At 49.7% G+C, this 26,781-nt stretch overlaps 2 protein-coding genes across 5 annotated transcripts; both read right to left on the minus strand.

Annotated features, from left to right (window-relative positions):
* Positions 1-538: 538 nt before the first annotated feature.
* Oas1e (2'-5' oligoadenylate synthetase 1E) lies at positions 539-9,757 on the minus strand. Of its 2 annotated transcripts, none has more exons than NM_145210.2 (6): positions 9,543-9,757; positions 8,332-8,620; positions 6,010-6,206; positions 2,966-3,198; positions 2,173-2,326; positions 539-1,165 (listed from the first exon to the last, which is right to left on the minus strand). In NM_145210.2, exons 1-6 carry the CDS (start codon positions 9,723-9,725, stop codon positions 1,151-1,153), a joined length of 1,071 nt encoding a protein of 356 aa, NP_660211.2. In that variant the 5' UTR covers positions 9,726-9,757; the 3' UTR covers positions 539-1,150. The 2 variants fall into 2 exon arrangements, with proteins under 2 accessions (NP_660211.2, NP_001334379.1); NM_001347450.1 differs by having other exon boundaries at positions 558-942.
* A 4,663-nt stretch (positions 9,758-14,420) lies between these two features.
* On the minus strand, positions 14,421-26,767 carry Oas1c (2'-5' oligoadenylate synthetase 1C). 3 transcript variants are annotated; one of them, XM_006530118.1, is made up of 7 exons: positions 26,661-26,748; positions 22,808-23,271; positions 22,187-22,475; positions 19,631-19,827; positions 17,087-17,284; positions 16,268-16,421; positions 14,421-15,290 (listed from the first exon to the last, which is right to left on the minus strand). In XM_006530118.1, the coding sequence occupies exons 2-6, from the start codon at positions 22,988-22,990 to the stop codon at positions 16,308-16,310; spliced, it is 981 nt and encodes a 326-aa protein (XP_006530181.1). In that variant the 5' UTR covers positions 22,991-23,271; positions 26,661-26,748; the 3' UTR covers positions 14,421-15,290; positions 16,268-16,307. The 3 variants fall into 3 exon arrangements, with proteins under 3 accessions (XP_006530181.1, XP_006530183.1, NP_291019.1); NM_033541.4 differs by having other exon boundaries at positions 14,426-15,290; positions 17,049-17,284; positions 26,661-26,741; XM_006530120.1 differs by lacking the exons at positions 22,187-22,475; positions 22,808-23,271 and having other exon boundaries at positions 17,049-17,284; positions 26,661-26,767.
* Positions 26,768-26,781: the final 14 nt, after the last annotated feature.

Genomic DNA, 26,781 nt, shown 5'->3' on the forward strand with positions numbered 1-26,781 from the left:
ATGATGGGTCCACAGCTTGGCAGGGGACCATGGGCGGTTGTTTATTAGAACCCTGTGTATCTGGGGGTGTTTCAGAAGGGCAAGACTGGAATCATAGACCAGCATCACTGGTCAGATAAACAGCTCAGATAAAGTGAGGTTTGCCCTATGGTTCAGAGGACACTGGGACACCTGGTCCTCAGGGTTGCTAGAGTGAAAACAGAGTAAATGAGGGGGGCAGGGAGATCCACCCCTCTCCCTTCACAGAGATTGAGAGTGGACCTTGGGGACAGGGAGTAGGAGTTGGGAGCTGGTAGCCCTCAGCAATTTAGTGCATTCTTAGTGAGAAGGGGCCCCTGTGCAAACCGCAGGAGTGGATATTTTATGGTTAATATATTTGTGTATTTATAAAACTGTTGGCTCACCACAGTGAACTATGGGACCATTTAGCCAGTTTGTGAAGGTGTGTGTGTATGTAACTCCAGAATGTAGAAATTTGAAGCAGGTGGTATTCTGTGAATTACAGACTGGGGTGGGACATATAAGAATAAATTAATTCATTTTAGTTTAATTCAATGCATTTTGATTTAATTCAGTGCTTCAAATTATATATATATATACACACACACACACATACACCTAAATTTTAAAGTCATAAATTTAAAGTATCCGCAGTTTTATTTTCCCGAACTGCCATAAACCCGGCCTGCATGTTGTAGAAACAGTGCACCTTGATGAACACTGGCCAGATTCCCAGGGTGCCAGGGCCACATGCACTGCTGAAAAGTTTCTGTGTGGTCTGAGGACTCCCTCAGAGTGCACCCTCCCCCATGGCTTGCTGTGATTTGATGATGACGATCAGCCACTATTGGACAGAACCTCCCAACAGGTGGACAGATGGAAGTCGAGCTTGCGTTCTTCTCTGTCCATCACAGCCTGACTCCCAGAGAACACTGTTGGAAGCTAAGGCAGATGAAGCAGCCTGTGAGGAAGGCTATCCATGGGCAGGCAGGGATCAGAAGCCTGGAGTCTAATCACAGGTTGGATACCCCTCGCTGGAGACATGAGCACCATCCTGTCCTCTCTAGGTCAAAGTCTTACAGCGGAGGAGCACATGATCCTGACTCTGGAGCCTTCTAGGCAAGTGCTACACTGCTCACTGGAAGACACATTATTGTTTCTCTGGCTGCAATGAATAACATACAATCATGTCAGGAGCCTGCATTCCTTGCAGGGGGATGTAAACCAGCCCTGTGGGTGGGAACCACGACTGGGTACCTGGAGCTCCTCAGAAGAGGGACAGCACAAATGGAGGTAGGAAAGATGGCCATCAGGACACCTGTATGACTATGGCCATTGAGGGTCCATATAGCCCCACAGGCAGGCCTTTCTTCATTAGTAGAGCTGCCAAGTGGGAGACGTGGCTTAGCCATCTCTCTGCAGGACAGCACTGCAGGCCACTGTTCCTATAGCTGCCTCCCTCCATGCCCCCTCTCACTTCCTTCCTGATCTCCTGTGGTTTCTTTCTCAAGTCACTGCACCCATGCTCATCCCCACTCTGAGGTCACACGTGACATCATCAGTTCCCTAGCATCACGCAGACCCTGCCCCAGAAGGGAAAGGTCCAAGTGCAGGTCACTCTGTGCCTCTGTGTTTGTGACACAGCCCCACTGAGTCCCATTGCCTACATGACAATGAGATAAGGAAGACAGGCTGCTTCATGAACCTGACAGTGGCTTCAGAGTCCATGGGATTCCAGCCCTAACACTCTCTAGGGGAGTGTCCCTAAGCCAGTGGCCTCAGCCCTCAGAGTCTGTGTATCTGTTTGTCTGTGTGCACCTGTGTATATGTATGCATATAGGCATGTATGCATGTCCACATGTGTAATAGCATAGAGAAGGTGGTCAGAGGACAATATGAATTTTTTTCTTTCCTTCTACCCTATGAATTCTAAGGATAAAAGCCAGGTCTTCAGTGTTGGCAGTGCCTTTACCCACTGAGCCATCTTGCCGGCCCATGATAGCTCCAAATAGTGCTAAAAGAGCTGTAAAAGCAAGCAAGCAAGCAAGCAGCTGGCCTCCACAGGAGTGTGGAGACCTTAAGAAAAAGACCATGTCTCAGTGAGAATATTCTCCAAATAGTTGGAGGGACCGAAGCTGTGTGCAAGGGGACAGGATGATGACAGGGTCTTACCGACACTTCCCAGCCATTCACAAGGGACATATCACAGTTCCTAAAAAAATTTGAATGTATCCAGGTCTGAGCCTCCTTTGCCAGCAGGTCCCATGCCTGTAAGTCTGAACCAGCCACGTTCCTTGTTGGGTCTGCCGGATCCAGGATCAGAGGCCTGCAGAGCAACATTCAGGGAGGGAATTGAGCAGCTGAACAGTGCCTCAGGCTCCACTTCACAGAGGCAGGGGAGGAGCCCAGCACTGCATCCCTATCCAAAGCTTGGCCAGAGTCCCTGCCCCACAGCATACAGCACGAATGGAGGGATCCTTGGGCATGACCCAGAGGGCCTGGGTTCGAATCCTCTACCCTTTAGTAGCTGTGTGTCCTGGGGCAAGTCCCTCATGGTCTCTCATCTGTGAGCTGGGGAGAGTTGGACCAGCCAGTCTCATGAGAAAACTGATCAAACACAGGATCAGGACATGTCACTCCCTAGGGTGACATAGCACTCTATTATTTACAGCTAATTGGTCCACCTCAGGTCTTTGGTGCGTCACAGCCCTAATGATGCTGTCACTGTTGGAAAATCTCAGTCCCCACTCCATGTCCTCCCCTTTCCTTTGCTTTTTGGGTCTGGACAATGTCAGAGCCTTGGTCTCCTCATCCCAGACAAGATAACTCATTAGGACCTCATGTCAGTCAGGTGACAGCGCCCAGTGCAGGAGATGCTGAGCTGACACAGGGCTCTCACCTCTCCCCTTTCCCAGGATTGCAGCATGACACCCACTGGGAGCAGAGCCATGTGGGGACAAGCTACCTGGCTTTTTTGATCTGTCCGTGCAGGTAGTCAGAGATCTCAGGTCGAAAGTCATAAAACCATGTCCAGTAGATTAGAAGGCATTTGTACTTGGTGACCAGTTCTAAGACCGTTCGGAAGCACTGGGCTGCATGGAGTCCAAAGCTGTCTTGGACCCCAAATTCCCAGACGTAGACTGTGAGCAGCTCCAGGGCATACTGTGGAGGCAGCGGTCCCCTCAGCTTCTCCTTACACTGAGAAGAGAAAGGCAATGAGAAACACGGGGCTCTCAGCTCTGGTGTGGGGGACACTTCTCACAGGCTCAATTTGGCTGCCACAAGATATCCTTACAGACATAGTGTCACTCAGATTCAGCCTGTGTTCCCTCCTGTGCTATAGCCAAGAGCTGAGTGGTTGAGACTGACCCTGTGTGCTTCAAAGACAGCATTCATTAGCAGGCACAGGAGCAATCAAGACACCATGAGAGACAGTTAGGAGTGAGGGTGGTGTTGGGACACAAGGAGTGCTCACAACTGAAGGTTGATCCTGGGCTTTGAAATAACTGGGAAGGGGCCAGGGAGCTGGCTCGGGGGTAAAGTGAAGGGGTGAGAACTAGAGGTGAGATCCCCAGCATCTATGTGAGTGTCAGGCTCTTGAGGAAGCTGACTCCTAATCCTAGCTCAAAGGGCTGGAGATGGAGCTTGCAGGGGCTGCAGAACTGTCCAGAGCTGCTGATTGATCACCTGCTGATTATAATCAGTCAGGGTCTGGCTCATGACACACCGAGCGGCTGTGTGCGCCTGCAGACCTGCCCTCACACTCTGACCTCCAAGTTCTTAGGCACACACAAGCACACACAATTACAGTGCTCCCATGAACAGATATACACAAACACCTACACACACCTTTAAAAATTATTCCTGAAAAATAATGAGAAATCACCCCATTTAAAAAGGTAATGGCTTCAAACGACAGGAAAAATAGAAACCATAGAGAGACACATGAAATGTTTGCAGAAGAAGCAAGCAAACATGCAGAGAAGCAGCCGCCATGGAACAGCGTATTAGACATGGCTGAAGAGAGAGCTAGCTGAATAGAAGGTGGACTAGAAGAAATCACTTAGAACAATCATGGGAAGTCCTCCCTCTCCAGTCCCTCTCCCTCCTACAACATCATGTATGTCCCTGGCTTGTTCCCCCAAACCCTGTTTCTCTGAACCCCTCTGATCTGCTCCCCTTCTAACCACTTTTCCGTTTTCTATTTCCTCACCTTGTGCCATTTTTATTTCTCTTTGTCAACCTGACACAGAGAGTGCCATCTGGAGAAGATGGACCCACAACTGAGAAAATGCCTCCATTTTCCAGCCTGGCCTGGGGTCAAGCCTATGGGGGCATTCCCTTGAGCAATGTGGGAGGACCCAGCCTGTGGGCATTGCCTGTCCTGGACAGGTGGCCCTGAGTTGCTTGTAAAATTCAGAGTGATCGTCCAAGGGTATTAGGCAGCTAGCAGAGTTCCTCCATGGCCTCTGCTCTAGTTCCTGCCTCTGCTTCCCTCAGAGATGGAGTGCAATGCAGGAACGTGAGCCAGACAATCCCTTTCCACCCAATTACTTTGCAGCAGCAGCGTCTTTACCACAGCAGTCAGAGCAAACTAGGACAGAAACTGGTCCTAGGGAGGAGGGGCACTGCTGTGACTGACCAGCCATGGTGCTCCTTGGGGGGATTGAGAAAGAATTCTGGAACTTTGGGTTGGAAAGCTGTTGATAGCTGAGAGCCTACCAGGCTGTTTGTGGGAACTTGGAAGACAGGAGTGCTGAGAGGCAGGTAGGTGACAGAGGCTGGAGTGTAAAGTTTCAGAGAAAAGCAAAGACCCCATCTGGGCTGTTTGTGTGCTGTGTTTGGATTAAAAATCAGTAATTTCTCATCAGCTGAGGATGAAAATCAGCTCTGATTAAGGAGAGAACAGCAGGATGGGGCCAAGGCTTCTCATGGTCGGCAAACAGAAGCCACGGTCCATGGGTCAACCACACTTGGAACTGCAGAGAGATCTCCCAGATTTCAAGTCCCATGAGACTTGGAGGTCTCGGAGAGCAGCTAAGGCCTGGCACTGCGAGAGGCAAGGAAAAGCCATTGGTGAAAGTGCAGCCTCAATGGCAGTGGAGACCCTGAGGATTCTGGACTCACCCTGAGCAGGAGACAACTGCCAGGGACATGAGAATAGAGCTGGCCTGAGCTTGAGACCTGCTGTGTGTGCTGTGGATGGCAGAGCCCGAGAAGCTCAGTGAACTAGATATCAGATATCTAGTTCTAGATATCAGATACTGAGTTTTTTGCTTTGTTGGGGTTTCACCGTTGTTGTTGTTTTATTTATCTGATTGTGACTGTGACCTCTTGCAGTAGCAAAGAATTTAACTAGTGTTTTAAATTTTATATGAGAGTATCCTTGAGAGACTCATCTTGTTACATATTGAAATTTCAACCGCCCCCCTCCCCCCCAAAAAAAACCCTTTTAGATTCCTAACACTAAATGGTGTTTTATGGCATGATATCAACACGACATCTTTACAAAAAGTCAAGAATGGAAAGGTTATGGTTCAATAAAGATGTCTGTGAGAGCATCAATTTGAAAGTGGGTCTTTTGTGAAAGTGAGTTTTTACCAACTAGACAGTAAGCTGAGCAGGAGGCACCCTTAATCAAGAGGAAATCCCTCCATCACTCTGGTTTAGGGCAGTCTGTGGGGACATATTTGTGGTCAGTGATGGATGTGGTTGGTGCCATGCCTGGGCGTGTGCACACTGTAATAAAGCAATCTGAGTGAGCCATGGAGATGAAGCCAGTGAGCAGAATTCCTCCATGGTCTCTGCTTCAGTTACTGTCCTGACTTCCCTCAATGATGCCCTGTGACTGGGATGTGTAACCAAGTGAGACCTTTCCTTCCCAAGGCACTCTTGGTCATGTGATAAAGCTATCATGTCCATAGACAGCCAGCTAGACTAGACCTCTTCTCTGGCCTGAATCTCACTCTCTACACATAGGGTCCACAGGATCTGGGTCGGATGCCTTACCAGTTGATACCAGTGCTTGACCAGACGGATGAGGTTCCAGAGCTTGGGCGCACGATACCTCAGGAAGCTCTGATGAAGGTCGGTGAAGCAGATGGAGAACTCGCCCTCCTTCTCCAGGGTGGTGCACTCATGGATGAGTTGGGCGTAGACTTTGTTGTAGTTAATGGATTCAAAGGACTTGCAGTATCCCCCTTCATCTATGAAGGAAGTTTCATTGATGTTTAGGCCAAACTCTGATCTAAGAGTCTTCCATACCTCTAGGGTCACAGTCACTCTCTATGGGGTTAAGTGAACAGGGCAAACTTTGTCTGCAGCAGCGTCACTCCCCATACAGACATGAGCCCACCTCTGGACTGCATACATGAAAGTCTGCGCCACCAACTGCTCATAGTAGATTGCATTGCTCACAAGGTTGGAGACAGTGGTGGGAAGAAACAGCATTCGATGGTCACACACAAGAGAGCTACAGAGTCACTTGATAATGGCCAACCATGCTCTGGTGTACCATGGAGCACTCTACTGCATTTGTATATCATATCTCCTGCTTACAGTCTCTCCCTATTTTGAGATGATTATGTGTGCATGGGTGTGGCAAACACATATTCAGAGGCCACAAGATGGAGTCTTCATTTATAGTTTACCCCCTCCCTTTGCAGCAGGGTCTCTCTGTGAACATGGAGCTTGGCTGGCATCCATCAGGTCACAGAGACTCTCCTGTCTCTGTTCCCATAGTAACAGGGATACAGGTCAATGTGTGGAACTTCCTAAGAGTAGGTGGGCTTTGGGGATTTGAACTCAGTTCCTCATGCTTGTACAGCAATCACCCTTATCTAACTAGCTATCCTTCGAACTTTTACTGTGACAGGGAGCAGGCTATGGAATTGATGTGTGTGTGGCTATGTGTGCGTGTGTGTGCACTCCAAGGCAGCAGGCTGAGCCATAGGTGTTGCAGGTGTGTAGCCATGGTTTCAGCAGGCCATACTGTCAGGCTTTGAGGCTGCCACAGACCTAAATCACTCACTGATGGAGCTTGGGACAAGTCCAGTCTCCCACTATTCCAAGAAGCTATGAAGAACTTATTTACTAGTTCAAGAACCAGCACACAGTAGGTCTCATTTAAGTAACCTGGGTTAGGGCTATGGCTGGGGTCCTCTTTTGGACTGCTATCCACATGAGAATTCTCAAGGCAGTCCTTCTAGGATAGAGTTCCTATCCCACTGGAAAGCTGCCTCACGCTGGTGAAGTCCATGAGCAAGACAGGCTTCTGCAGGAGCCACCCTCCCAGCTCATTTCTGGGTCACCCCCTCTGAGCCCCCTTCACTGAGTAGGGTTCTAAGCCTCTTGCAGCTTTCCACAGCAGGCTGCCCTGGTCCTACTCACAGGCTGACCCTCTCAGTGCCTGCTGCCCGAGACTCTGGACTGTTTCCATGGCTCTCTTAAGCCAAGGGATAGGCTGTTGTCCTGGCTTGTATCTAAGTTAATAGCAGCAGTTCACACAGTGGCCAGGAGGGGGTGCTGTGCTTTCACGAACTATAAAACCTCAACTATTACCCAAGATCCCCAATCCCATACAGTTTTTTCATGGGTGTTCCTGGTTTTCTTTGGGTTGAGTTGGGCATGATTTTGGAGACACACTATGTGTCAGTCAGGTCTGCTATCAGAGAACTTAATGTAGAGGATCGTTAATGTGCAATTCTATAACACGTGTGTGCATGTGGAAGTTTGGGGTGTGTCGGGGGAGTGCACAAATGAAATCACAGTGCTGGGCAGGTAGAGACAGGAGAATGTCTCAGACTCACTGTCTGACTAAATAGGTGGACATGAAGCTGGCTGATCCACCTTTCTCAAAACAAACTTGCCTGGCTTGTAGTGGGTGGAAGAAGCCCAAGTGTGTCCTGAATATGTCTGAGTATAATCATTTAGAAGTGGAGACTCATAACCTACACACACTTCTAGGAGACCAAGCATCCCCTCCCCCCAGCCCTGTGCTGTACCTAATTGACATTCTGAGGCTCCAGGTGCCAGAGATTGTGGGTTCAGCTCCATCAGAGCACACACCTCACCTGACCCCAGCTCCTTACTGCAGGAGCCATGAAGGTGGGGCAGCAAACTCCAGGTCAACCTCTCAACCAAAATAGGCTCTTAAGTAACCAACCTCCAAGGCTGGCGTCTGACCATTACCCACACAGGCAAACATGTGAACAGACATCTGCATACATGAGAACATGCTCTCCCAACACACACAATCACACACAGAGAAATAGAAAAGAGGATTCATGCATGAGGGGAGAGCAGGCTGAACTCTGCTGCTCTCTGACTTACACAGAGCATCATAGGCTGGCTGCACATCAAATTCCACCTCCTGCTGGCGCTCTGGGGAGCACAGCTTGAAGGTCAGAGACCTGGTGTTGGGCTCCTCTGAGCTCTGCACCTCAAACTTGAGTTTACATGGCTTCTCTTGCTGCAACTGGAGCAGGTGTTTCCGAATTTCTTCAATGAACACTTGCTGCCACTTTAACTGGTCCTCAAAGCTGGTGAGATCATTAAAGAACACCACCATGTTGGCCTCTGACCTTCCCTTGAGTGCATTGTGTTCATCATAGGAGCCTCCCTAAAAGACAAAAATGAGAATAAGAAAGGATAAGGAGAGCCGTGCTGGGCAGTCCAGAAGATGAACAGAGTAGGAGTCCATCACCAAGAGTGACCAAGAGTGAATAAAGCTTGCCCATGTGTAGTGGAATTCTATTCAGCCCTGAAGAATGAAATTGGCATCTCTGTAGGATAATAGATGGTTCTGGATCTCCTTGTGGTACAGGAGATAAGCCAGGCTCAGAATGATGAACATCCTTGATTTATCTGTTTCTATCCAGAATTGTGTGTGTGTGTGTGTGTGTGTGTGTGTGTGTGTGTGTGTGTGTGTTAGTGATGAAAGGAAACACTCTGGGGAATTCAGGTTCAAGTACAATGTAGTGAGATGGTAGTGGGTGAGAGGACACAGAGACATATTAAACTGTTGTCACAATCCCCCTTGCTAGCAGAGTATTAAAAGGAAAAGGCCATGACCACCATGACTCTGGAAAGAAAGTCTGTATCAAAGACCACAGGACAAATGTCAAAATTAAGGAAACTGAATTCACAAAAACATTTTAAAAAATGATAAAAAGTGATATGTAGAGATTTCCCCCCCCCCCCAAATAAAATGCTGAGCCCAAGCAATAACACAGTTCAACTCCTGACATTGATGAGTAGACATTACAACACAACATGTCTGCAGCCTTCACAGTGACTGAGACAGGGACTGCTGTCATACAGACCCATGGGACAGATGGAAACATGAGCAATGAGCTTCCATCAGTCCAGTTATCCAGCAGTGGGGTCCCTGTTCTGTCCTCTGCCCTGTGCCATAGCTGGGTCTACATGAGGACACTGGGCACAGAGCAGGTAGGTAACTCACACCCCACTAAGGACTGCAGTCTGGCTTCTGAGAGTCCTCTCCCACCCCATCCCGATGAGCTCAGGCTAATGGGACTCACCATCACAACCCTGGCGACCCTCATAGGGTGGGTGGCACCTTGGAAGCATCTCTCCTTCAGGAAAGCACTTATGGAGTCGATGTCTGCTCTGAGCTCAGTAAGGAAGGTGGTGTCAGGAAGGAGTTGATCCTCTATGAAGTTATCCAGCCTCCAGATTGGGGTTCTGAAGAGTTCCCTCGCCATCCTGAGGCCAGGAGTGTTTGCTGACTGCAGCCTTGCCTCATGAGTCAGCTGCCCCTTATATCCATAGCTGCTTTCTCTTCCCAGGAAGGGCGGGGCTATGCAGATCAGACCTCTGCACCTAGATAGCCTCCTAGATTTTTAACAACAACAACAACAACAACAACAACAACAACAACAACAACACCAACACACACACACACACACACACACACACACACACACACACACACACACACACGTTACTGTAACATGAAGAGAAGCGAGAGAAATCCAGCAGCCGGCAGGCAGGAGCTCCAGCACAGCTGTGGTGGGTTTGTCACAGCTGACTGGTCCATGCTGGATATTGTTTGTCACAGCTGACTGCTCCATGATGGATATTGTAACGAGCCGTCTGCAAGGTCCTGGCTAGCTTCTAGTTCAGACTTAGCGTCTGTGGGTTCTCAGATGCACACCCATGATGTGCCTATCGTCCAAGGCCTAATCCAAACCCACCTTTCTGCCCTGTACCCCCACCTCTGTCTGTCCATCCATAAAGGACAAAGGTCTCACATCCTTCTTTAATATGGGATCTCACTCCTTTGCTCAGGGTGGATGTGAACCTGGGGACCTGCCCCATTGGACCCCTAAGTGCTGAGCTCACAGGACTGTGCCTCTCTCCCCAGCTGTAACCAATCCATTGCCACTCTCCACTTCAATAGCATAAAGTGTCGACCTGTGCCCAAGATTCACCTTCATGAGGGTGATCCTGTCTCCATGCCAACCTCTCCCTACCCAGCAGGAGTGAATATTCATCATGGCAGGATGGTCCACACCTGTGATTTCAATGCCTGGGAGCTTGATACGGAAGATATAGAGTTCAAGGCCAGCCTGGGCTATGTGATGAGACTGTCTCATAAAATGGAAAAAAAAAGTCTCTCCCACACTCATATGAGTACACACACACAGACAGTCACACACACACACACACACACACACACACACACACACACACACACACACACACACACACACACACACTGCCCACCCCATATACCTAAATTATTCTTGCAAGTGATGCAGACTACAAGGAACAGAAGAGTGATGAAATTATGACCACATTGGTTCTCCCATGGTTTTTTTGTCACGTGTGATGGTTTGTATGCTTGGCCCAGGGAGTGGTACTGTTGGAAGGTGAGCGGCCTTGTTGGAGGGGTGTGGCATTGTTGGAGTAGATGTGTTACCATGGGTGTGGGCTTTAAGACTCTTGTCCTAGCTTTCGGGGGGGGGGGGGGCAGTATTCTGCTGACAGCCTTCAGATAAAGATGTAGAACTCTCAGCTCCTCCTGCACCACGCCTGCCTGTACGCTGCCATGTTTCCTCTTTGATGATAACAGACTGAACCTCTGAACCTATAAGCCAACCCCGATTAAATGTTGTCCTTATAAGAGATACCTTGGTCATGGTGTCTGTTCTCAGCAGTAAAACCGTAACTGAGACACCACGACTCATAGGTGTCTTTAAGGGATTTTCTTATGGAAAAAGCAGAAGCCATGGCCTTGTCATTCAGGTCAGAAGCTAGCATTTAGCAAAAGCTATAGTCTTCATATCCTGACTGATAGCAGAGGCTCCTTGGTGGATCCTGATCTTGCCTGAGGGAACTGGAATGCTGAAGGCCCCTCCCACAAGTGCCGGGGTGGGAGGACAAGAGGCTGAGGGTCCTGAGCAGGTCTAGCTGAGAGCCATGCTAATCATGCTTTAGATAGTCTATGACATTTATTTCCTGTGTGTGAGCATGTGAAGTCAGAGGACAGCTTGTAGGAGTTGTCTCTCTCCTTCCACGCTGTGCATCCCGGGGACCAAACTCAGGCCTTCAGGCTTGGTGACAAACACCTGTGCCCTCTGAGCTATCTCAGTGACCCTTTTTGCTATTGCTTATGAAGTAGAACCTCTGTTATAGACTGGCTGTCAGTCCACTTTCAGCAATCCTCCTGCCTCAGCCCCTGTCGCTGGCATTATAAAGTGTCACTGTGCCAAGCTCATCTATACCACCTCCATGCTCTCCCGAGCATCTGAACAAGGGTCACTCATCACAACGCAGCCAACCTCCACGATAAGTCTGCCTGAGTCAGGGAGTGTCCAGGTCCCAAGGTGTACGACCTGGATTTGCCCTCTTGGCCACATGTCCAGCAGCTGCTGGAGACATGATATCCTCAGGAGCCCCCTGAGAGGATCTGACCAGCTCTGCAGAAGTGGTTTGTGCCTCTTGAAAGGTAAAATATAGTGGAATTAAATATCCTCCTGGACATTTTGTAAACTATTCTTTGAAGTTATCATAATATACCTTCAATATATTTTAGTCAAATTCACCCTCCCCTTTCCTCCCAAGGAACACTTCCCCATCCCAAATTAGTCTGACTCTTTTAATGAGTAAACCACTGGATCCAGTCCGTGCTTCTCATACACAGGTGTGAAGCCGACCACTGGGAAGTGGGTAATCTGCCAGGGACCACACCCCAAGGAAAACTGACTCTGTCCTGGCTGGGTTCAATGCCAACTAAACTCAAGCTAGAATCATGGAGAAGCAGGAACTGTAGATGAGGGATGCCTACATAATATCGGGCATTAAGATGTAAGGAGCAGCCTGACATTCAGTCTGCTGATCAAAATCGCTTTGGTAGATTCATCCCGGGGGCCTGTGATCGCCCAACGGTAGCTTCTCCACCAGATGTTCAGTACCAGGTTGAAGTGTCCTCCTGTGGAGTGGTCCTCACATCCAGTGAGAATGTGCCCAGTTATTCGCTATAGCATCCCTGCCACTCATGCACCTAGGGGGAGATCTAGCCAGGCCAGTCCTTATTGGCAGGGTTCCCTGCTAGATAAGATACAGTGGCAGACAGTGAGTGCCTGTTAAAAGTGCTGAAGAGAGCCCGAGATAATTTTGCTCTGGCTTGTCAACATTCCAGCTCTCCATCACTAAGTTCTAATTAGATATTCAGCCTTGGAGAGTCTTTAGGACCCACATGGCTTTCCTTCTTGTTCTTCCTCCCCTTTCTCAGGAAGTTCAGTTTATAAGACTCTATGGGAGGTAGGGAGGGCAGCTGATTCTACCTGGGACCCTGGAAAGGGCTCCTGAGTTGTTCCCTGAGGCAGGGACCTCTTAGCCAAGGACAGAAGAACTCAGGACCTCCAGCCAATTGCAAAAGTGGAACAGCATGCAGGGTGCTGGGAACAGACTCTGCAAAGACCCAGAGGTCAGAACAAAACCCAGAAGAAACAGAAACAAGAGAAGCAGATTCTGTGTGTGAGTGACAGATGCAGTGTCATTGAGAAGTCAAGGGTCCTGGTGCATCCCAGGCTGCAGGGACAAACTGTGTAGATTTGCCTGTGGAAAAGTGACAATGGGGTTTAAAGAGCAGAGAGGCTCTGGGTTAGAAACCCAAAGTCCAGACATCAGCAGGTGGGTCCTTTCCAGTGTCACAATCAAGACTCCACCTCCACCTGTGTCTTCAGCTGGCTGGAGCCATCAGTCTCAGCCTCTACCCTCCCACCACACTCTGTGCATTGAGCCCATCAGGAGAGGATGCCAAATGCCTCAGGACAGGACCATCCAAATGAGCAACGTGGGACCCAGGTTTGCTGTGTGTCCCAGGTTCTGCCTCTCCTTATCAGTGGTGTCCAGATGTCACCAAAACACAGGCATGGCCATGCCAAGGCCAGAGACTGTCCATGTTTCTCTGTGGGGCTTGAGAATGAGGTACAAGCCAGACCAGAAGGGGAGGGCAGGGTCTGGGACAATTGCTGTGCTTCCAGGGCTCCTCTGGAGGTGTCCTGCTGGAGAGGAGGTCAGGGATGGGGCGGAGGAGCTGTGGCCTGTGTCTCCCTTCTCACCATGAGGGAGCCACTGCATGGCAGACCTGAAGGCGAGAACCAGGCCCAAGAAGAGCAGGGTCTGGTCCAATTGGAAGCTAGTGTCCAGTGCTGAGTGCAGAAGGGGCCAGAGAAGAGCGACTAACTTACATGGGAGTCTCAGTGAGGCCATGATGGGCCTCATCCACAGCTTGGCAGGAGACCTGTGGCCATGGTTTATTAAAACCATGGATCTGATGATGTTTCAGAGGGTCAAGGCTGGAATCATAGACTCACATTCCCATGTTTCCCGAAGGCTCAGGTAGAGCACCTGGCAGAGTGTGAAGGGCTCTCTGTCCATGGGATATGCATCTTCTAACACTCGTGGGCATTTAGGCTCCTGGTCCTCATTGCTGCTAGAGAGAGAACTCTAGGAATCAGGGCCAGGGAGATGCACCGACTCCCTCTTCACAGAGATTGAGAGTGGACAGTGGGGACAGGAATAGGGTGTGGGGACAGGAGCAGGGGGCCAGGAGCTGGTGGCTCTGAGCAGTTTCCTGCCTTCTAAAGTGAGCAGCACACCCTCCCAAGTGGACAAAGCACATGTGGGGTCTTCTGTGGATAATGTCTTTGTGTATTCACGAGATGCTGGTTCAGCACACTGACCTGTGGAACCATTAGGTCTCTGTGTGATTTGTGGTGACTGTGTGTGTGTGTGTGTGTGTAATTCCAGAAGTTGGGACCACAAATTAGAGTTCTGCAAATTCCAGGCTAGACATATAAGATTTAGTAAAATGAAGATTAAAAAAAAGAATGAAATATAGAAAGACAGAAATTAAGATAGTAAAGGAAGGAGAGATAATAAACTAGTTTTGAGTTCGAGTCAGTGCATTGTGATTTAATTCAGTGCTTCAAATCTCACCCTCACACAGACAGCTAAGCTTTCAAGTCATCACTGGTCACAAATTGCACATAGTTTCCCACACTGCTGTGGACCTCAGCCTGCATGCTGCAGAATCAGTGCACCACGATGCACGCTGGCCAGATTCCCAGGGCTCCAGGGTCATGTGTGGTTGGAGAACAGTTTCTGTGTGGGATGGGGAAGGCCTAAAATTTTGTCACAGGAGAATGGACAGCAGGAGCCATGGATTCTAGTCTGGGTTTCTTGCATCAGAGATCTAGAAGGATCCCAAGCTACCCAACATCAATACGTGTAACAGTTTGGTTTTTCTCTGTCCACCCCTTTCTGGCAATTACCTGGGCCCATGTGGAGCTTGTAACACGTGCTCAAGGTTTCTAGTTGCATATGGACACACCACATCCTTAAACACACAGACACACAAGTGTACTTAAAGGTTCCTTCTCTCAGAGTGCACCCTCCCCCATGGCTTGCTGTGGTTTGTTGATGACAATCAGCCACTGTTGGACAGAACCTCCCAACAGGTGGACAGATGGAAGTCGAGCTTGCGTTCTTCTCTGTCCATCACAGTCTGACTCCCAGAGAACACTGTTGGAAGCTAAGGCAGATGAAGCAGCCTGTGAGGAAGGCTATCCATGGGCAGTCAGGGATCAGAAGCCTGGAGTCTGATCACAGGCTGGATGCCCCTCACTGGAGCCTTGAGTGCCATCCTGTCCTCTCTAGGTCAAGGTCTTGCAGCAGAGGAAGGTATGCCCCTGACTCTGGAGCCTTCAGAGCAAGCGCTGCACTGCTCACTGGAAGGCACATTCTTGTCTCTCTGGCTGCAATGAATAACATACAATCATGTCAGGAGCCTGCATTCCTTGCAGGGGGATGTAAACCAGCCCTGTGGGTGGGAACCACAACTGGGTACCTGGAGCTCCTCAGAAGAGGGACAGCACAAATGGAGGTAGGAAAGATGGCCATCAGGACACCTGTATGACTATGTCCATTGAGGGTCCATATGGCCCCACAGGCAGGCCCTTCTTTACTATTAGGTCTGCCAATTGGGAGACATGGCCTCGCCACCTCTCTGCTGCGGGACATCACTATAGGCCACTGTTCCCTCAGCTGCCTCCCTCCATGCCCCCTCTCACTTCCTTCCTGATCTCCTGAGGTTTCTTCCCAACATCAATGCACCCATGTTCATCACCACCCTGAGGTCACACGTGACATCATCAGTTCCCTACCATCAGGCAGACCCTGCCCTAGAAGGGAAAGGTCCAAGTGCAGGTCCCTCTGTGCCTGTGACACAGCCCCACTGAGTCCCATTGTCCACATGATGATGTGACAGGGGAGACAGGCTGCTTCATGGACCTGACAGTGGCTTCAGAGTCCATGGGATCCCAGCCCTAACACTCTCTAGCGGAGTGTCCCTGAGCCAGTGGCCTCAGTTCTGAATCTCCATCTTTGTGTGTGTGTGTGTGTGTGTGTGTGTGTGTGCATGTCCACATGTGTAACTGCACAGAGATGAAGGCCAGAGGACAATTTAGGGGACTTGTTTTCCTCCATCTACCATATGGGTCCTAGGGAATCAAAGCCAGGTCTTCAGTGTTGGCAGTGCCTTTATCCACTGAGCTCTCTTGCCAGCCCATGATAGCTCTGAATGTTACAAAAATGGCTGTAAAAGAAGGCAAGCAGCAGCCCCCACCCAGGACTGTGGAGATCTTTAGAAACAGATCACATCTTAGTGAGAATATTCTCTAAATAGAGTGACCAAAGCTGTGTGCAAGGGGATAAGATGATGACAGGGTCTCACCGACAAATCCCAGGTGGGCACAAAGGACATATCACAGTTTCTAAAGCAAGAGGACTGCATCCAGGTCTGAGCCTCCTTTGCCAGCAGGTCCCATGCCTGTAAGTCTGAACCAGCCACGTTCCTTGTTGGGTCTGCTGGATCCAGGATCAGAGGCCTGCAGAGCAACATTCAGGGAGGGAATTGAGCAGCTGAACAGTGCCTCAGGCTCCACTTCACAGAGGCAGGGGAGGAGCCCAGCACTGCATCCCTATCCAAAGCTTGCCCAGTGTCCCTGCCCCACAGCATACAGCAAGACTGGAGGGATCCTTGGGCATGACCCAGAAGGCCTGGGTTCGAATCCTCTACCCTTTAGTAGCTATGTGTCCTGGGGCAGGTCCCTCAGGGTCTCTGATGTGGGAAAGCTGATCAAACATGGATCAGGACATGTCACTCCCTAGGGTGACATAGCACTCTATTATTTATAGGTGATTGGTTCACCGCAGGTCTTTGGTGCATCACAGCCCTTATGATGCTGTCACTGTTGGAAAATCTCAGTCCCCACTCCATGTCCTCCCCTTCCTTTGCTGTTTTGGTCAGGACAAAGTCAGAGCCTTGGTCTCCTCACCACAGACAAGATAAACATCCTCCCTCCCCATCTCCCAGGGCATTAGGACCTCATGTCAGTCAGATGACAGCGCCCAGTGCAGGAGATGCCGAGTTGACACAAGGCTCCCACCTCTCTCTTTTCCCAGGATTGCAGCCCGACACCCTCGAGGAGCAAAGCCATGTGGGGACAAGCTACCTGGCTTTTTTGAGCTGTCTGCACAGGTAGGCACAGACCTCTTGATGTCGGAAGTCATAATACCATGTCCAGTAGATTCGAAGATTCTTGTAATAGGCGACCAGTTCTAAGAAGGTCCGGAAGTTCTTGGCTGTGGTTACTTTTTCTTGATTTTTATTCGAATGTTCCCATACATAGACAGTGAGCAGCTCCAGGGCGTACTGTGGGGGCAGCGGCTCCCTCAGCTTCTCCTTACACTGAGAAGAGAAAGGTAATGAGGAAAACGGGGCTCTTAGCTCTGGTGTGGGGGACACTTCTCATAGGCTCAATTCAGTTGCCTCCTCGTGTTGTCATTACATGTCAGTTATTTAGATTCTGTCTCTGTCCCCTTCTGTGCTATAGGCAAGAGCTGAGTGATTGAGACTGATCCTGTGTGCTCCACAAAGACAGCATTCACTAGTAGGCACAGGAGGAATCAAGACTTCATGAGTGACAGCCAGGAGTGAGGGTGGGGGCGGGACATAAGGAGTGCTCAGTATGGAAGTTTTCTCATGGTCTCTGAAGTAACTGGGAAGGGGCCAGGAAAATGGCTCAGAGGTAAATCGCCTCCCTCCCCATGTAGGGGTGAGAACTACAGGTCAGATCCCCACATGAGTGTCAGGCTCTTGAGGAAGCTGTCTCCTAATCCTAGCTCAAAAGGCTGGAGATGTGCTTCCAGGGGCTGCAGGACTCTCTAGACTTGCTGATCCAGCACACTGTGTGTCCTGTGTGAGACCCTGACTGATTATAGAAGGTGGGTAGGTGACCTGCTCTCACTCTCTGGCCGCCACAATCTTATGCACACACAAATACATGTGCTCCCATGAACAGGTATATGTTGTGAGTTCTTTTTAAAACAGGCTCTGCCTCTCCTGGGACTGTGGCCCTTGCTTTCAGTGTAGTGTAGCTCTGAGATCAGCTACAGCTGGCCCCACTCCCAGTTTGCTTGGTTTTCCCTGGTTAGGTTTTCCAACCACCAACCACAGACTTTCCCCTGTGATTGTGCTCTCAGCCCCTTCTGGCTTAGCTTTGCCAAGCCACCATCAAGGATCTGGCTCCTCTCTTTTTCTACCCATTTTTACTCTGTGGAAGAAACTCGTTTAGACAGAACTTGCCAGATAACAATTCCTGGGTGCAGAATCTCCTGCCCTTAACTATCAGCTAGCCTATATCAGACATCTACCATAGGAGGCGGCAGCCAGTTCTAGTTACCCTAAGATCTTACATGGTTGTTGCTTGCTCCTCATTCCAAAGCCTGGCTGAAAAGCCCTTTCTTTTTCCTTTGTCTCTTTTTCATTCCGGGATATGGAAATACCACTGTACCCTTCACCCAGCAATTGGCTCCCACCTTCTTTATTGACTAAATCAAGAACCAAGTAGGGAATCAGACTTTAGTATCAGCATGCTGCTATACACACACAAACAACACATATACATTTAAAGAATAGTCCAGGAAAATATTGAGAAATCACCCATTAAAAGAGGTACTATCCGAACAATAGAAACCATAGAAAGTAACATGAAGTGTTTGCTGAAGAAGGAAGCAGAGAGGCAGAGACACAAATGAAGCCGCTGCCATGGAACAGCGGATTAGACACGGCTGAAGAGAGAGTTAGCTGAATAGAAAGTGGACTCAAAGAAATCACTTAGAACAAGCATGGAAAGTCCTCCCTCCTCTTAGGTCCCCTCTCCCTCCCCATTCCCTCTCCCTCCTACAGCATCAGGTTCCTTTACTGCTCTACCACACCCTGTTTCTCTGAACCCCTCTGATCTGCCCCCCTTCTAACCACTTTTCCTTTTCCATTTTTTATTTTCTCACCTGGTGCCATTTTGATTTGTCTTTGTCAACCTGACACAGAGAGTGCCATCTGGAGAAGATGGACCCACAACTGAGAAAAGGCCTCCATCAGCCTGACCTGGAGTCAAGCCTGTGGGCATTTTATGATCAGTGTGGGAGGGTCCCACCCATTGTGGGCATTGCCTGTCCTAGGCAGGTGGTCCTGAGATGTTTGTAAAAATCAGACTGATCGCCCAAGGGTCTCAGGCAGCTAGCAGAGTTCCTCCATGGCCTCAGCTTCAGTTCCTGCCTCTGCTTCCCTCAGAGATGGAGTGCGATGCAGGAACGTGAGCCAGACAATCCCTTTCCACCCAATTACTTTGCAGCAGCAGCGTCTTTACCACAGCAGTCAGAGCAAACTAGTTCAGAAACCAGTCCTAGGGAAGGGCTCCCTTAATGATCTGTGCGGAAATATTCATGATAGGTGTGGGTGTGGTCGGTGCTATGCCTGAGCATGTGGACTGTACAATATCTGAGTGAGCCATGGACATCAAGGTAGTGTGCAGAATTTCTCCATGGTCTCTGCTTCAGTTACTGTCCTGGCTTCCCTCAATGATGCCCTGTGACTGGGATGTGTAACCAAGTGAGACCTTTCCTTCCCAAGGCACTCTTGGTCATGTGATAAAGCTATCATGTCCATAGACAGCCAGCTAGACTAGACCTCTTCTCTGGCCTGAATCCCACTCTCTACACATAGGGTCCACAGGATCTGGGTCGGATGCCTTACCAGTTGATACCAGTGCTTGACCAGACGGATGAGGTTCCAGAGCTTGGGCGCACGATACCTCATGAAGTTCTGATGGAGGTCGGTGAAGCAGATGGAGAAATCGCCCTCCTTCTCCAGGGTGGTGCACTCATGGATGAGTTGGGCGTAGACTTTGTTGTAGAATTGGGGTTCAGCATACGTGTTGTTTCTCAGTTCATCTATAAAGAAAGCATCTCTCATGTTTAGACTCACCCCTGCTCTGAGCATCTTCCTTCTCCCTAGGGTCACAATTACTGTGTATTCGGTTCAGTGAACAGGGCAAAGTTTGTCCTCAGCAAGCATTGCTTCCAATACAGCCATGAGCCCACCACACCTCTGTAAGTGAATTGACCTAGAAAATCTGTGGCTCCAACTGCTATTAGTAGGAAGCCTTACTCACAGGTCTGAAGACAGTGGTGGGAAGAAACAGCACACAGTGGTCACTCACAGGAGAGCTACACAGTCATCTGTCAAAGGCCAACCATGCTCTGGTGTAGCACGGAGCACTCGACTGCATTTGTATATCGTATCTCCTGCTTACAGTCTCTCCCTGTTTTGAGATGAAGGGTGGATTTTGTGTGCATGGATGTGGTAAACACATATTCAGAGGCCACAAGAGGAGATGGGGCATCTTCCTTTATAGTTTGTCACACTCTCCCTTTGCAGCAGGGTCTCTCTGTGAACATGGAGCTTGGCTGGCATCCATCATGCCACAGAGACTCTCCTATCTCTGTTCCCATAGCAACAGGGATAAAGATCAACGTGTGGAACTTCCTAACATTAGGTGGGCATTGGGGATTTGAACTCAGGACTCACAGTTGTACAGCAATCACTCTTATCTACTAGCTGTCTCCCCAGAACTGTGCTAAGTTACCTGGGTAAGGGCTGTGGCTGGGGTCCTCTTTTGGGCTGCTATCCACACGAGCATTCCCAAGGCAGTTCTTCTAGGATCGAGTTCCTATCCCACTGGAAAGCTGCCACAGGCTGGAGAAGTCCATGAGCAAGACAGGCTACTGCTGGAGCCGCCCTCCCAGCTCATTTCTGGGCTACCCCCGCCTCCCCCACCCCCTGCCATGAGCCCCCTTCACTGAGCAGGGTTCTAAGCCTCTTGCAGCTTCCCACAACATGATGCCCTGGTCCTACTCCCAGGCTGGCCCTCTCAGTCCTTGCTGCCTGAGACTCTGGACTGATTCCATGGCTCTCCTAAACCAAGGGCTTGTGGCCTTGTCTCTAAGTAAAAGCAACAGTTCACACAGTGGCCAACAGGGGGTGCTGTGCTTCCTCCAAATGTAAAGCCTCAAGTATTCTCTAAGCTCCCCATACTGGTCTTTCATGGCTGTTCTTGTTTTTTTTTGGGGGGGGTGGGTGGGGTGGGGTGGGGTGGGTGGGCAGGGGGCAGGGAGGGAGTAGGTTGGGAAATTTGTAATTTTGGAGACATACTTTGTGTCAGTCAGGCCTAGTATGAGAGAACTTAATGTAGAGATTCGTTAATGTGCAATTATATAACATGTGTGTGCATGAGGGATTCGGGGTGTGTGCTCTGGGTTTCTAGTTTTCTAGAGGGGGAAAGAATTCCTTTCGGAAATTCTGCATCTTGCACCCCAACCCCCATGTGCAGATACCCAGGCGGCTGCATAGGTTTGAGGTCTCATTCTTTGATAGAAGAAGAAACAGATGTTAATTTTTAGCCATTTTTTTTGTCCCACTTTTAGAGACACACAGTTCCCAGTCTCAGCCATGTAGACAGCTGTTCACCATGCAGTTGTTTTCTGGATGCCCCAGGGGCTGGGCAGATGGCTCTATGCGTAAAGGGCTTCTTACAAGAACTAAAAGGACCCTCAAATCAGATTTTGAGTATCCCCGATAAAAGCTGTGATTGAGGGGCATGATGAGGGTCCACACCAAAATCTCAGAGCTGGACAAGTAGAGACCAGAGAATCCCTCAGGCTCACTGTCTGACTAGATAAGTTGACATGAAGCTGGCCCATCCATCTATCTCAAAACAAACAAGAAAACAAACCTGCCTGGCTTGATGGAGGAAGCCCAAGTGTGTCCTGAATATGTTTGAGTATAATTGTTTACAAGTGGAGACTCATAGCCTACAGACACTTCTAGGAGACCAAGCATCCCCTCCCCCCAGCCCTGTGCTGTACCTAATTGACATCCTGAGGCTCCAGGTGCCAGAGATTGTGGGTTCAGCTCCATCAGAGCACACACCTCACCTGACCCCAGCTCCTTACTGCAAGAGCCATGAAGGTGGGGCAGCAAACTCCAGGTCAACCTCTCAACCAAAATAGGCTCTTAAGTAACCAACCTCCAAGGCTGGCGTCTGACCATTACCTACACATGCAGACATGTGAACAGACATCTGCATACATGAGAACATGCTACCCCAACACACACACACACACACACACACACACACACACACACACAGAGAGAGAGAGAGAGAGAGAGAGAGAGAGAGAGAGAAGGAATAGAAGAGAGGATTCAGGCATGAGGAAGGGTAGGCTGAGGCTCTGCTGCTGGCTGACTTACATAGGACATCATAGGCTGGCTGCACATCAAATTCCACCTCCTGCTGGAGCTCGGGGGAGCTCAGCTTGAAGCTCAGAGACCTGGAGTTGGGCTCCTCTGAGCTCTGCACCTCAAACTTCACTTTAAATGGTTTCTCTTGCTGCAGCTGACACAGGTGTTTCTGAATTTCCTCAACGAACTCTCCCCGTCGCTTTAACTGCTCCTCAAAGCTGGTGAGATTGTTAAAGAACAACACCATTTTGGCCTCTGACTTGCCCTTGAGTGCAGTGTGTTCATCATAGGAGCCGCCCTAAAAGACAAAGATGAGAATAACAAAGAATAGGAGAGCCATGCTGGGCAGTCCAGATGCTGAATAGAGTAGGAGTCCACCACTGAGAGCTCACCCATGTGTAGTGGAATTCTATTCAGCCCTGAAGAATGAAATTGGCATCTCTGTAGGATAATAGATGGTTCTGGATCTCCTTGTGGTACAGGAGATAAGCCCTGTGCCATAGCTGGGATGCACATGAGGACACTGGGCACAGAGCAGGTAGGTAACTCACACCCCACTAAGGACTGCAGTCTGGCTTCTGAGAGTCCTCTCCCACCCCATCCCAATGAGCTCAGGCTAATGGGACTCACCATCACAACCCTGGAGACCCTCACAGGATGGGCGGCACCTTGGAAGCATCTCTCCTTCAGGAAAGCACTTATGGAGTCGATGTCTGCTCTGAGCTCAGTAAGGAAGGTGGTGTCAGGAAAGAGGTAATCACATATGAACTCGTCCAGCTCCCTGGCTTGGATGCTGCAGAGACCATTCTCCATCCTGAGGCCAGGAGTGTTTGCTGACTGCAGCCTTGCCTCATGAGTCAGCTGCCCCTTATATCCATAGCTGCTTTCTCTTCCCAGGAAGGGCGGGGCTATGCAAATCAGACCTCTGCACAGGCCACCTCTGGCTCCTGGGCTCCCTGACCCTCTGGGGTCTGTTTACCTGCTGGCATTTCTTTGGATTGTCAAACCCTCATCACAGCAGGCTGTGAACCAGGAGGCATGAAGCATCCTAAACATAGTTTCTGTTGTTCCTCCTTCTTGATCTTGAATTGTTACTAAAGAAAAATCATTTGATTGCCTTCTAGATTTTTAACAACAGAACACACACAGATAAACACACACACACTCACACTCACACACACGTCAGTAAAACATGAAGATCAAGTTAGATAAATCCAGAAAATGGTAGGCACCCATTTCAGCACAGCTGTGGTGGATTTGTCACAGGTCCTTGCTGGATATTGTAATCTGCAAGGTCCTGGCTAGCTTCTAGTTCAGACTTAGTGCCTCACAGTTCTTTGGGTTCTCAGATGCACACCCATGATGTGGCTATCGTCCAAGGCCTAATCCAAACCAATCTTTCTGCCCTTTACTCCCACCTCTGTCTGTCCGTCCATAAAGGACAAAGGCCACTGCCAAAGGCTTCAGAACCCTTCTGTGCACAGTGCTCCATGCAGCCATTGCCAAACAGCCAAGAGGGGAGGCAGACCCCTTATCCTGGCATGAGACACGCCTACCAGGCCAGCATAGGACACGCCTACCAGCATAGGACACGCCTACCAGGCCGAGAATTTTCATTAACACTGGGACTCCTGAGCAGGCTAATTGTTCTTTTCTCTCAGTTACTACGCAGACTGCAAAGGGTGACATGGCAGGAAACGCTGTTCCCACAGACATCATTCCCTCACGTTGGCCAGGTCCTTATTCTGTCTCTGACATTAAGATTTTGGGACATCCCCAAGGCCTTGCAGTTGCATTATCCATGAAGAACCCTGACCTGTGGCACAGGCTTCAGCAACATCATCCCACATGCCTGCCCTATACTTGGGCTCTGGTGTACAACACCCATCCAAGACGATGCTCCTGAGCTGGGGAGGGTACACCCCCACCCCCACCCCCACCCCCAACCCCACCCCACGAGGAGGCTGGGAAAAAGCAGGAGAGGCAGGCTCAAGCCAGGAGGAAGTGTTGAATGTGTCTAGTCCATAGAACTCTCAATCTCCAGCAAGCCATGGGTTTTTTGTTTGTTTGTTTGTTTGTTTTTGTTTTTGTTTTTTTAAATCCTGAGTGGGAGCTGGAGGTGAGCTGAGTCTGGGCCCAATCAGGCCAGATAGAGCTGACACAGTGTGGGCGGGGTCATGGGGCTCATGAAGAAAGCAGTGTGTCCCAGCAGAAGCTGGCTATGTGGCCAAGAGGGTGGTTCAGGGTCTTAAACCTTGTCATCTGGGCACTCCCAGACTCAGTCAGGCTTTCAGGGGCATTGATCTCACTGGGCTTAATGATACTCGCTAGGATACGGGGGGAAGGAGGGCGGCGGAGTAGAGATGAGCTGGACACACTATAATCCCAGCACGGAGGCAGGGAGATTGCTGCAAGTTGAAGGCTAGCCTAGCCTATGAGACTGTCTCCCAAACCAAGAACAAAAAGGGTCACTGAGTCACTGAGATAGCTCAGAGGGCACAGGTGTTTGTCACCAAGGCTGGTGGCCTGAGTTTGGTCCCCAGGACCTACGTGGTGGAAGGAGAGAGAGCCGACTTCTACATGCTGTCCTCTGACCTCACATACTCACACACAGGAAATAAATGTATAGACTATCTAAAGCACGATTAGCTTGGTGCTCCCCCAGATCTGCTCAGGACTCTCAGCTGGCCTCCCGTCCTCCCATCCTGGCACTTGTGGGAGGGGCCTTCAGCATCCCAGTTCCCTCAGAATCCACCATGCCTCCCAATGAGGCCAAGAAGATTGTACCTGGGGTCTGGGGAGATGGCTCAGAGGAGGGCCAGGCACTGGATGCTCTTGCAGAGGACCTGGGCTCACTTCCCAGATTTATTTGGTGGCTCACAAAAACCAACAACAATTTGTTGTTGTTTATTTTTCAAGACGGGATCTCACCACTGAGCTCTGACTATCATGGAACTCACTCTGTAGACCAGGCTAGCCAAAAAAAAAAAAAAAAAAAAAAAAAAAAAAAAAAACACAGAGGTCCAACTTCCTCTGACCCCAGAGTGCTGGGATCAAAGGCCTGTGACACTACACCTGGCTGACCAAAAGGAATTTAAAGCAGCTGACACTTTGTGCTGAGGGCTCACCTCTGACCTGGAATGACACAACTTTGGTCAGTGGAACTTCCCGCTCCTGTTTCTTTAAGGAAAGAACTGTGTTACTGCCCAGAGTGTGCTCTCAGCCACAGCATTGGGCAGGATCCTTTTTTTTTTTTTCCATTCATTTCTTCATCTGTTTTAGGGTTTTTTCCCCCTCACACTCTGGAGTGAATCCAGCTGTAGTGTAGCCCAGGATGGACCAGCCTCCACTATCCATCCTCCTGCATCAGCCTCTGCCTGCTGAACTGCTAGGGCCACCCACAATGCTGTTTTTCTTCCCTGTTTTCCTGCATGTGAAGGGCTAATGACCTAGAAGCCCCAGGCAGTCTGAGTGACTCCCTGCAGGAGGAGATATGGTGCTGATGTCAGTGTGCAGTGAGGATCAGGGAGGCCAACGGGGTAAGCACCCCACCAAAATCCACCAGCTTGGGGAAGCAGGACTAGGTCTGCAGACCCCCAAAGGTCCCATTTCCACCCTAATCCCCTGGAGCTCCCTGTGCCCGGTGAGCAGTCTCCACTAGCAATGGCTTCCTTCCTGGAGATGCATAAAGGCCAATCCTGCTCTTGCAGAAGGCCAGACTCTTTATTTCCTCATCGAAGTACATCCTGGTTAATGCTCGGGTGTGCACATGTGAGTATACACTTGTTTGTGTATTTGTGTGCATATGTGCACAGGCAAGCTCAGGAGTGTATTTAGTGTGTGCATGCCCTGTGCGTGTGCATGTGAATGTGTGTGTGTGTGTGTGTGTGTGTGTGTGTTTGGGACCTGCCATGTCAGTTCTCAGAATTGGAACTGGAAGCACAGCCCGAGCTCTTAAACTCTGAGCCCTCTCTCTGCCCTCTAAACAAGAGATGAGAAGATGGAGGCAGGGGTTGGAGGGCATCAAACTGTTTTGATGAGGCCTTGGGTATGTCACCCAAAGGTGATTTTCAACCTTGCCAGGGCCCTGAAAGACAGCTCATTTTAATAGTCACTGCTGACCTGTACTGTCCCCAGCTTGGTGGTACGGCCTGTACTTCACCCTTGGGGATGCCCAGACCCCACCCTCACCCAGACCCCCTGCACCACAGGGGAAAATGTAGGGTGTGAGTAGGAGAGGGGGCTTCTGGGAAGTCTGAGCTTTCTGTTAGAATTGTCTGTAATCCTAGACCTGCAAGTCCAGAGGTAAAGGAAAAACAAAACCTGGGGAGGTGCTGTTCTTAAAAAGAAAAAAAAAAAAAGCAGTTCCGCCTAAAACGTTTGCAGGAGATGGAAGCCGAGCTCAGGAGCCACCAGCCACCTTCTGTGGTTTCCTGATTCCGTTTCCCTTCTTCTACGTGCACAGATTGTTCCTAAAACGTACCGTGTAACAGCCTTTTTTCCAGAAGAAATCCCGAGAAAGCCAGGTCAGTTTCCTTACACATTCTTCCCTGGGCCGGATCTTAAGAAAGCTCAGGCTTGGATGGGGAGGTACCTGTTCAGAA

Source organism: Mus musculus, chromosome 5 (assembly GCF_000001635.26).
Source record: "Mus musculus strain C57BL/6J chromosome 5, GRCm38.p6 C57BL/6J".
In the NCBI taxonomy this organism is placed as follows: Eukaryota; Metazoa; Chordata; class Mammalia; order Rodentia; family Muridae; genus Mus; species Mus musculus.

Coding starts and splice junctions, on each gene's coding strand:
- Oas1e (NM_001347450.1), bottom strand. CDS start 9,725: ATGGCGAGGGAACTCTTCAGAACCCCAATCTGGAGGCTGGATAACTTC. Junction 2,327..2,965: donor GGACAGATCAAAAAAGCCAG/GTAGCTTGTCCC, acceptor GTTGCTCTGCAG/GCCTCTGATCCTGGATCCGG. Junction 943..2,172: donor TGAATGGCTGGGAAGTGTCG/GTAAGACCCTGT, acceptor CATCTGCCTTAG/CTTCCAACAGTGTTCTCTGG.
- Oas1c (NM_033541.4), bottom strand. CDS start 22,990: ATGGAGAATGGTCTCTGCAGCATCCAAGCCAGGGAGCTGGACGAGTTC. Junction 16,422..17,048: donor AGACAGCTCAAAAAAGCCAG/GTAGCTTGTCCC, acceptor GTTGCTCTGCAG/GCCTCTGATCCTGGATCCAG. Junction 15,291..16,267: donor TGCCCACCTGGGATTTGTCG/GTGAGACCCTGT, acceptor TATTCATTGCAG/CCAGAGAGACAAGAATGTGC.